The sequence below is a fragment of the Fulmarus glacialis genome, unplaced genomic scaffold (genome assembly GCF_000690835.1).
Source record: "Fulmarus glacialis isolate BGI_N327 unplaced genomic scaffold, ASM69083v1 scaffold4669, whole genome shotgun sequence".
Classification (NCBI taxonomy): Eukaryota; Metazoa; Chordata; class Aves; order Procellariiformes; family Procellariidae; genus Fulmarus; species Fulmarus glacialis.
In genome coordinates this window covers 35,411-46,828 of record NW_009235174.1, presented here as the reverse complement: position 1 = coordinate 46,828, position 11,418 = coordinate 35,411, and the positions used below count along the sequence as shown (strand labels likewise).

General features: G+C 37.8%; 1 protein-coding gene across 1 annotated transcript in view; it reads right to left on the bottom strand.

Annotated features, from left to right (window-relative positions):
- The window catches only part of LOC104082697 (glutamate receptor ionotropic, delta-2), a gene marked incomplete at both ends in the record, with an annotated part of 104,786 nt that extends 102,827 nt beyond the window's left edge, over positions 1 to 1,959 (bottom strand). The window contains one exon of the mRNA XM_009585915.1: positions 1,906 to 1,959. Coding sequence (XP_009584210.1) covers positions 1,906 to 1,959 — 54 coding nt within the window. The remainder of the gene's footprint in view (positions 1 to 1,905) is intronic.
- Positions 1,960 to 11,418: the final 9,459 nt, after the last annotated feature.

Sequence of the window (11,418 nt, the reverse complement as noted above, 5' to 3'; positions counted from 1 at the left end):
CAGGAATGACTGAATAAGACACAGAGATTTTAATGACTATGGTTTACAGCACAGTTTGTCAGAATGAATTTAATTGTGGCTTTCACCCATTTCACATACAAGACTACAAAACTAAGAAGAGACCATGTATGTTTCTCTGCATACATCATTCAGTTTTCCTGGCTGTTGGGACCACAGCCCAGAGGAAGAGTTTTGGAGTGGAGAAGGCAGTTTAGAGTGGTAACCACTTTGATCGCTGTGCCATTTAATCTGCTGCCATGTGCAAATAACAATGCTCAGAAAGCAGAATTTTTTCCACAGAGACACTAATTTCTGAATAAAAAGCAAAGAGAAAGTGTGTATATTAGGAATGGATCCTCAGTTTTATTTTGCTTTTTGAGGGTGGAGGAGCTGACACAGCTAAAACCAAGCACCTTCTTTTGAACTTTTGATTCAAATAACATTTAAAATGAAAAACCAGTGGCAGTGTCTTTAACTTGAACAGCAAGCCAATATCTGGGCCCTGCCTAAGAAATTGTTGTCTAATCTATTGATACAGAGGTTAATGGTGGACTGCTTTAGATTTAGTTAATGCTCTTTTTAAAATAATAACTGTTAACTCTGAAGCATAGAGATGAACACTCTACTTCAAGATTCCACTCGCTACAAGTGAATTCTAGTTTAATCTGACAGGAAAAAGAAAACACGTATGTTGTTCTCATGACTGTCTGTAGCTTAAAGCTGGGTTCTTAACCAGCGAGGCCCACCTCATTCAGTGCTGGTAAACACACACATTACTGGTCAGGAGCAACGCAGGGCCCAAACCAATAATTTCTGCTGGACCTGGGTTGTCTTCACAGCACCTTCTGAGGCATAATTTTCTCCAGGGTAAACTGGCTAAAAATCCACTTGTTTAAATGAGTAGGCCAGAGTACAATCCCACTGCAACAACATTATACCTTACTATAACCTTGAAAAAAATGCTTTGGATTAAATTACCTCATTATTAGCACACTGTACTAATGAAAATCTAGTAGTTAAGTATGAAAACAGAAGTGCACAGTAAATCCAGACAGTAGGCCTGGAATTTACAAGCAATATATCCGAGCAATCTTTTATATCCTGAGAATATACAGGTGTTGCATGATCTACATGTTACGGGAGAGTTATGTCCCCAAGGAATTCAGCCGTTCTGGAGCTAAATTGCTTTTCATAAAACAAAAGAAAAATCTGAATGCCATCAAATCTAAAAACAACCACATTGTTCAATGTTTTATATGCAAAGCTACTTCACATATCGACTTGTCATATTTTAGCTGACAAGCGTTCATGGAAGAACCTATTTCACAGTTTAAAAACAGGATCTCAATTTAACATTCTTCCTTTTTTCCCTTCATGAACATTCATACATGACCCGATCCAGAAGTCCACCAAAAAGCCTCCCACTAACATCAATAGGTTTGGGTATCAACCATGACTGAGTTCTAGGGGAATTCTTAAAGGAAAGGGAAAGATAGGATTTTGTTATTATTATTTTTATTATTAAGTAAAATCATTAAAATATAAACTAAACACAAGCACTCCATGACAAAAGATCACATATGAAAAAAGACCTTAAAAAGATCCTCTAAAACTAGTCAGCTCAAGTCAAATATGAAATCTCAAGACACTCAGAAGGAAAAGGTTTTTTTCATTTTACTTTCCATTTATTCATTGAAGGACTGCTGTTTAAAAATAGACAAGACAAAACAGCGAAGTCCAAGAACTTGTCATTCTATTTTTATTAAGCACCATCCACTCCCGCAGCATGCCTGAACTTTGTCGTAGCTACTGCTTCCTGTTGGCAAAGTCAAGATCAGCATGAATATTGTCAGTAAGCCTGAAAACAGGATTCATGGTTCACAACAACGTTCACTTGACAGTTACCTCATTTATAATGATCCAGTGACAGTCAAAAGCAACCAAATTAGTCTCCACGACCTGAAATAGAGAACAAACCAGCTATCAGTCAGCTTACTTGTGAAAGCCAGAAAAAGATTTAAATGGATGCTCTCTGCAAATGACAAAAACTGAAGCACATGCTCTTGAAGACCTTTGTTATTCAACTGAGGATAGAGAACCTTCAGCAAAATTCTGCAGAAGCATTTGTGTTATTGCTTGACTTGCTAATTAAACTTGGAAAATACATTTTGTTGCTGGCATCACAGAAGAGAATATGTTTCAGTTGACTGAGGAGAAAATGAAATCGTTTTTGCCTTAATATTGTGTGTTGAGGGGGAGCAACAGAAAATTAATATTAAGTAACTCTTGTCAGATTTCTATATCTCCTGCCTCTAAGGCCTTTCCAGTGTACACCTACCCTGGAAGCCTGTGAATTAACAAAAAATCCAAAACAAACCCAAACCAAAAAAACCCACACCACAAATGCTGGGGTTCATAGAAATGTAAAGAGTGGGGAGGAAAGGGTTCTCTTGAGAAAGAGGGCTGTCACAGGGATGATGAATGATGGCCTGTCCCAGGCTCCATGCATAGAGGGCCTCTAATCTCCTCCCATGCACCCTCTCCTTTCCTTTGCTGAAAATTATTCCAGGAGCTGCCTCCGTGCTGGACTGAAAATGTGCTTCCTAACTTATCTTTCACTCAGCCTTATTCTTTCCCTTATTGAATCCACTAAACTTTTGTGGCGAGTTGTGTTTGATCCACCTTCGCAGTGGAAACAAAGAGGGGAAAAAAATACATTTGGTCTGCTTTTAATAGCTAGGAAAGAAATCACCGACAGGAGGGAGGCCAGAAACAAACTATAGAAAAGGCTGGACATCTTTATATTTTTTTTTCTAAATGAAATTGAATTAGCATTGACACTGAAATAGTTTTAAAACCTAATTAATCCCATTTTATTTGTATAATCATCATGCTCATCTTGATTCATAATTCAAAACTACTGGATACTTACAACTGTGTTGAATCCCAGAAAAAACACAAAGACAAAAATTGATACAAGGCTTGGAACTTACAATGTTTTAGCTTTCAAGTAGATGACTAGTGCTGGGCTGTTATTACTTGGACCACTGCACAGCAGTCATGTTTGTCTTTTAATGATGACCAACACAAATAGCAATTGCCAAGGATGATTGCAATTTATACTGTACCATGTTCAAAGGAGAACAATTTAACTTGCCACAAATCTTAAGAGCAGCAAAAAACCACATACTGGTAACCTTCATTATTAATTCAAAGGCCATTAGAATCGGGGTCACTGCTTATTTACCTGAATGATAGGTAAGATTGGAAATTCTGATCTGGAGACACTGGAAATAAACCCCAAGAGTAGCAGTATATGAACTGACTTCTTACTTGAATCTCTCAGAGCACCAATAAGAAATGAGGGGAGATGAAAGCCATAGCTGCTAATGTGCTCCTGGAAAATGTCAATATTGTTAGCAGTAGGAATTAGGGTCCTCACCTTACGTGGAATTTAGACTCACTACTCTTTCTCTGTGGTGACAACAGTATATTTTGTCATGTTGCCTTGACACTTTCTTGCATTCTCCACAGTAGGCGTCCACACAGCACATATAAAGGAACAGGATAGAAATTGAATAACTAAGTGATGGGAGGCATCACAACAGGCCCAGCGAGGAGGCTTGAACTGGAGCATGGCTGTTCTAATCAGATCTCTCATAACAAACCAGTTGGAAGACAAACACATCCAGGAACAGAGAAAAGTTAAAAATGGACAGAATAGTAACAAAGTTCTCAAGGGAGCATTTGCTCCTTATATAAAGTTCCCAAGCATAGAAAGTTTATGCCATTTACAACATAAGCGATGCAATTTAAATTTTCCTTAAGACAAAACAAATCAACACCTTACTGAAGCAGAAACAATTCTGCTAGTCAATCTACATACGTTTCTGCTGAAAGCAATCAGAATTTAAAAAAAAAAAAAGCAGCACATCTGACATATTTTCTTGTTTCTTCTCAGGTTCCTGGCAACCTTGTCCCTCCTAACTTCTGGCTCCAGGATGTCCCGTTGGGAATGTCTGCTCTGCCTTAACTACTCTGCTCAAGATGAGGTCTCCTGAGGTTCCTGTGGCTCCAAGGCAGCCTGCCAGAGGGACACCCTCGGAGTCAAGGCTCCCAGTGGTGTTAGGGGAGTGCCAATGATAATTATGTTCCACAAAGGGCTCCTAAGCTCTTTCTCTGCTTCAAAATGGCAGTCAACCAAAACTTCAGAATGAAGGAATCCACAAAATGAAAATTCACGTTTTCTGTTCAGTTTTTAGTAACACGGTAAAAGTGGAGTTGATCACTTCTTTGTGCCGGAAGCTTCGGCTGATCAGATTTTAATGCACTTTATCTTCCATTAAAACTTTGGTTTCAGTTCATTTAGTTTCTTTATAAATACTTGGTTCTGCGTATCTACTTTGCCCAGGCTCTCAAATTTCAATTAGACAAGGCCTTTTCAACAGTGTATGTTTCTAAGTGTCACTGTTTTTATTATGTACAGCTCACAGACCACTTAAGCCAGACTCTGGAAGAGGCTTACTGATCTCACAAGTCACTCTTATTATTTCAAACAGCTCAGGCTACCTGTGACAAATTTATTCACAACTTGCAGATAATAAGATGAAATGCATCCATTTTTAGTTACAGTTGAAACTCCTCTGTAGAAAGATCATGTTTTATCCATTAAAGTTTATGCATTCATGAATCTACTTAATATTAAAGCCATTTTCAAAAAGCTTATGTCAAATTGAGATGAACTTGTAACGTACTCAGAGACACTCAAACAAACATATTCTAAGTTTAAATGGGCTACAAATAGCCCCTGATTTAAGAATTCACTTTCCCTTTCAGTCTGCCAGAAGCTGCTTTTTGGCATTTTCCTTAGCCCATCCACGCAAAGCTTGTTCTAGTATTGACAGTGGTTGCTTAAAAAGATGATTGATGATGCCCTGAGAAAGTTGATAGATTTTTTTTTTACATTTTATTTTATTTGATGAAATATAGATTTACATCTAAACTGGGACTCAGCATTAGACTGGGATTTCAAGACCATATTTTAATCCTTGGGCCATTCAGTCTTACCTAATGAAATCCTAAGTCCCACTTATATCACTCACAAAAGAGCTGCCCATTTCAGCACGATCAGGATGCTGCACCTCAGTCCCTCACCTGTGAACATCTCTTCTCCCAGTATGGCCTATATTGTCCATTTAATTGACTTTAAAGTTGGGCAGTGCACATTCTGACTATGTCTGTATGAATTGCAGGGCACTATACTATTATCATCATCATTAATAGCCTTCCAATATTTTCCAATTATCGTGCTTCTTACATTTTTCGGTGTAGAAGAATGCACAGGCACAGCCACTGTTTTACAGAAAATAAATAAATACAATTCTATGTAAACCTTCAGTTTTCATGCTTGAAGGAAATGGTTGTTCAACCCTAAAGTTTTCTTCAAACACTAACAGTAATCATATGCATAATCTGACAGTCAGAAGAGTCTTCAGAGTCAGCTTCAATAAGCACAAGTTTACAAGTTCAAGATTATAATAAATCACTTCAAAAAAAAAACCATATAAAAATATCTAAAGCCAACAGCAACACAACCTAGATCCAATTATCCATCAGTAAAACAGTCATTACTTGGACACAGCAAGCCTTTACAGTCATGACACAATGTTCCACAACGCCCTTGTCTATCTACTGAGTTTGCTGTTTTGTTTACTTAAAAAAGCCACTCCATTTTCACTTGGAAGGGATGATAACAAATAAGATTAAAGCAAAAAAAAAAAACAAAAGGGCATGGCTGGTTCTGCTTAAAATTGATCATAACCTAAAAGCACATAAAACACAACTTCTATAGAAGTATATAATGCAGTTGTGTAGAAGGTTTCTATGACTAATATGTTCGGAAAGTTAAAACATATTTGTTATCTAAGTGATGATCTGATGATCTTTTTCTGGTTGAAATTCACATCTGCATGCATATCAAGTGAGCTGCTATGAACTTGTGTTTTGCGCCAGGGAATAGGGAATGTATAAAATAATGCTTGCAATGGCATAGGGGCAGTAATGAAAAAAAATCTGATATGCTGTATTTTAGAAGCAATAAAACAATTTGATGGGGGCGTGTAGGATGTAGGGCTTCAAGACCCCAAGCATCTGAATACAATGCAAGTTTCAGATTCATCCACCAGTTCTGCTGGCTCCGTGACAGGAAGCAGCACTGTGCACTGCTGAAAGGCAAGGGACAGATTGGAAATTTCCATACAAGACAGAAGGCAGGTGAACGTATTGTTTACGCAGCTCACCTCTTAAGCTAGAACTGAGAAAAATTAGAGTGTGCGTTCATAATGAGGGCTGAACACAAAACTCCTACATAGATATTAAATGGAGGAGAGTTGATCCTTTCCAAAACAAAGAAAACCATGCACACATTTGACAAATTCTCTTTTCACACTTCCTTTAGGGGAAATTGTACAAGAATCCAGCTGTGGGTTACTAAACACACAAAGAGCTAAACATAGCTGCTAGCTGGGAGAATATCAGCAGACAATGTCATATACGCCTACCCTGTTCTTACTGCTCCTTCAGGCATTCACTTACGGCCACCTTTGGAAATATGACACTGAAAAAATCTTTGGTCTAACCCAGGATGGCTGCTTTTATGCTTCCAAATATATTTTGCTTTCTTAACTGTGCTGAACTGTACTAGTAGTAGCTAAAAGAAGCAGAAACTTATTCTGTATCAACTGTTGTGCAGTTCAGACCGTTTTTATTTACTGAAAGGGTAAATATTTGAAACAATACTAAAAAAGGCATTTTGTGCTGTTGAGATGGCACTTTTGCTGTGCCATTGAGTACCTCCTCTGTGCAAGAACATACATAAACAGATGAACTCTGGTATGAACTGGGAAGCTGCATCCTTGCAGTCTAATGCCCACAGCAACTCACACATTCCTGTCTCACCCAACCAAATCGGTGTCAGAGAACAAGCAGAGGGCAGCCAATATAGCCAACAACTTCAAAGACTTATTTTTTCATCTATAGGCTGTTAGTATTCAGTTGTTTTTAATGCCGTGTCACATCATTCTCCAGTACTAAAAATCAAAGCAGCAAGTTAGCAGGCCAGTTCGGAAATAGACTTCATGAAATTGTGGAAAAACTGAAAAAGAAATTCACTCTCTACCCACTCAACCATGGCTCAGACTGAGAGTTCACATTGGAGCATTTAAAAACATTGTGTCATTAGTTGCATAAATCCTGCAGCAAAGGATACAACCTGTTGAGTATGCAGTGCCATTCATACAGCCATAGAAATCCACAGCAATGGATATAAAAGATCATTCTAAACATCTTTGTAACTTTAGAAATGCGTTCATGTCAAACTCCAGCAGTTCTCCTAACACCCTGTTAAAATAAATCAAACTTCTGCTTCATGAGGAAGCTATTCCACTTAGTCAAACACGGATGCTATTGAACCAATGAGCAAGAACATGGATGAAGCAGAAAATAATTTTCTTTTTCTAAAGAATTCAACTACACACCAAGGGAGATTTTGCAGAGAGCAGAAGAATGCTGTCAAGAACACAAGTGATGAGCGAGGACAAACCATCTGTCATTGGCAGTAATTCCAGAACCTCTGAATCTTTGGAAGAGCCTGACAATTTATCACAACTATTTCTATTGTTCACGCTCAACCGTTCAAATGGGCTAAATGCAAGACAATCTAAAGCAAATAAAGCAGTAGCAGTGCCAGCATGCAAGCTTTTCGCACGTGCAATAATAAGCAAGAAAGCAAAATAACTTCCCAACACAAAGGGCATGTAATTTAATGGAAAATGACAGAAAAAGTTCTCTATATCTCTTCTTCCTTATAGATATGGGCCCACAGGTGTGGGCCAAAACTACAAGACACAGATCAGAACCCTTACAAAGGAAACCCAGGAAGACTGTTCTGGATCTTCAAAATTCAAGTCCACACATATGCAACAAGTCGGACAAGTCTTGCAAACATATAATGAGCAGTATTGTTGCATGTATGAAAAGATCCATACAGAATCTGGGCATTTCAAGTGTCTCCTGTTTGAAACATAGGGGAGACTTCTGGGCTCCAGTTTTACCTTTGCTACACTTGGGCCTATCTACAACAAGCACCCAGATGCTATGACTCATTTCTCAAAACGTTGAAGAAAAGTATCTCCAACTAGAGTTGGCCTTCCTGTTAATTTTCTGCTCCACTAGGAGCTGTGGTAGTGACTGTGAATCTCTTTTTGCTGGACCACCAAGCAAACCACATTTTCCATTTGATTTTCACAAAAGCCAACAGATGGCATTGCATAATCCCTTGTTTTGGAACTGGCTAGTATTGAAATAATTTAGAAAGTGATTTAGAAAGTTAGTTTTCCCAAGAGTTGAGCTGGGACACAAACTCCCTGCTAACCTCTTCCAAACTTCCTCTGTCTACAATATGTCCCATTTATGTAATCTTGTAATCTGAACTGCACTCTTCCAGCTGGAAGACTGGTAAATTGCTTTCGTCCAATACCACTAGATTTGTTGCCTGTGTCTTTTCATAGGCAACCTCTTGGAGTCATCACTGCTATTTTATAGATGAATATATGCCTCGACCTAATTTTCTCTCTCAGGGACATAGCAATTTGCTGATCACTAAGATATGATAAAAAACAGGTTTCCTGTTAACATATGAGAGACAGGAAGCCATCCCCATCCCTGCCCCCCCCCCCCAAAAAAAAAAAAAAAAAAACCAACCAACCCAAAAAACAACCACCAAACAAATAGAACAAGTCAGAGGCCATTTCTCAACATTTCCTTTAACTGAAGAGATGTGATTTGACTAGTTTGGACACTTAGAGCAGTCTCCTCTAGTATAGATCACTCCCCAAGCAGTGGTATGCAAAGCAAAATATGAAAGTTAAAGGCAGTACTAAGAAAGTTAGGTAATAAACTGAAGATTGCCTTAACTGATCTGAAGTTTGGGAAGGTAAATGCATGAGGTTGTATTATTTAGTATGTTGTACTAAGTTAAACACTGCAGGACCTATGCATGGAAAACCTGAGCTTGTCTCGAAGTTCTTTTTCCTTTTTCTTTTTTTTTTTCCTTCTAGCTGCTAGTTCATTAAACCACCACCATTTTATCAGGCTATCTGTACCATTTCTTCCTGCTGGTGCCACAGCAAGACGATTTCTGTGTCTCCGCTCTTAGCCTTTGAGCTTCTCAGTAGGGAAATCAGTTGCTGATTTATAAAGCTCATTCTTGCACACCAGAAACTAAAGCTCATAAAAATCTCTCTTCACCGAAGGCAATATTTTTGGAATCTAATTTTAATCTCTACCCATTTCCACTCTTGAGAGGGAAAAACCCCACACATGGCAATACTTATTTTTATTCTTATGGAGCATCATCCCTTTCTGGGATTCCTTTCCCCCAAGTTCCTTCTAAGCAAAAAAAAGAATACATTGGGTGAAACCTGATGGAGAAATTCCTAGGCCACTAGTCATCTAGTTACCAAGGATTAAAAAGCAAGTTTCTACAGCACTTGGGTTTGGGGGAAGACATCTTCTGGTCTCCTCCTAAGAGGAGGTGAGATGGCTTCATTTGCTTGTCTCACGAGAGCACATTTCTTTGAAAAAGAAAGTAGTTGTTCAACTACTTGATCAGTTTTCCTTTTTTTCAGATTTATTTCAAAAGATAATACTTTTAAACTACAAGAATGGGGTTATTCTACTAAATAATTACTTTTATGTTGACTCGGCTTGCCATCCTAATTATATTTGAAACAAGTTCATTGCCCTAAGATTTTAAGAGATGGAGGCAGTTCAAGTAGAGAAATCAGCCCCATGCTAAAGAATACAAGTCAACAGTTAAATGTTCAATAAAAGTAAATAAAAACAGTATTAATACTTCAGTGAATATGACCATAGGCTTGCATTGAGAACACATAATAAAAACGCATTCTGTCTGGTAGAAATGGCTATTTTAAATTTTTCATTTCCTTCATCACTGAGAAAAGCTAATAATGTATTTATTTTATAGGAATCTAAAACCATGCATCTTTCTCTGCGGTTAACCTGTAGACTATAGTTTTAAAACAATACTTAGAAGTAATTTAAGCATCTTTCATTTTAAGGATTATTCTATTCTTACAGTTGGTTTTGCTATTTCCAAATTTATGTTTTGATTTATATTCCGATTATCCTCGTGAAAAGTGTTTGTAATAACGACTCTGAAAAAAAAACGCCAAACCCAACAAAACCACCACAGATCTGTTCTGAAACTACTTGGCTTTAACTCAGAAGCATAAGCATATTGTGCTACCTACACTGGAAGACAGTTGCTAGAAAGTAGAATAGTATTCTCAATGAACAATAATGTACCTGCCACCTAGAAACTGCTTATTTCAAAGTAACAAAGTGATTCAAACCCTCATGTAAATTCAGAAATTCAGATTCATTACTGTTGTACAACTGCCTGTACCTTCCTTTCTTGCTAAGAACTTCTTGTAATCTCTTTTATACATAACTAGATAGTGATAGTACTAAATTGATGTCTGAACATCTCTTGTTCTTTATCTGTTACTTTTTTTTTTTTTTAAGCTGAATTCCATTTGGAAATCTGAAATCTAAGCAGAAAACTTGAGTATTTGAGTTGAACACGGGCTTTGAATCAAACTGGTTATCACCTTTGAAGGTGAAGAATCAAACATAAGAAGCCTAAATCTATGCTAAAGTCTCAAAACTTCCTCCTCTGTATGGATTAAGACCTGGAATCAGAGATTTCTCCCAACTGTGTTTGTTTTAAATACCTCAGCATCTCCCACACTTGAACACATTCAGGAGCTACCCTTTGAATGGACTCGCTCTACGTTAAATGCAAGGGTTAGTTCATCTTCTTTTTCCAAGAGTATCAAGGGAATATTTTAGGGCCAGACCCTCTGAATTGCTCAGCATCCGTAAATTAGCCAGATTTTTCTCAACAGGGGCTGCAGGATGCTGACTGTTTTTGAAAACTTGCCCATTCCATTCAGGTTTTTAAATGTAAGTTGAGTGCCTTGAAAATCCAGCCCTGATTATGCTGGCAGCATGTTGTGTATTTTATTAGTGATACGGAAATGCGTTTCAACTCCTTTTGCATCTGCTAGCAAACTCAAGATCTAGTCTGACTGTGTAGCGGTGAAAATGTTAAACATCATACACTACAGAATATAATGGTGCTGCTTTTTTCTTCTTCACTGTCTGCCTTAAAAGCATTTGTTGCCAAGCTGTTTCTGATTGACATTACTGAAACAAAAAGTATTTCATTTTCCTATCACAGGCATTCTTAACGAAGGTCACAGTTCAAGTGACAAAATATCACTAAAGCCATCAGCTCTTTTTGCTCTTCAGCTTCATGGTGGTGTCTCTCCTGTC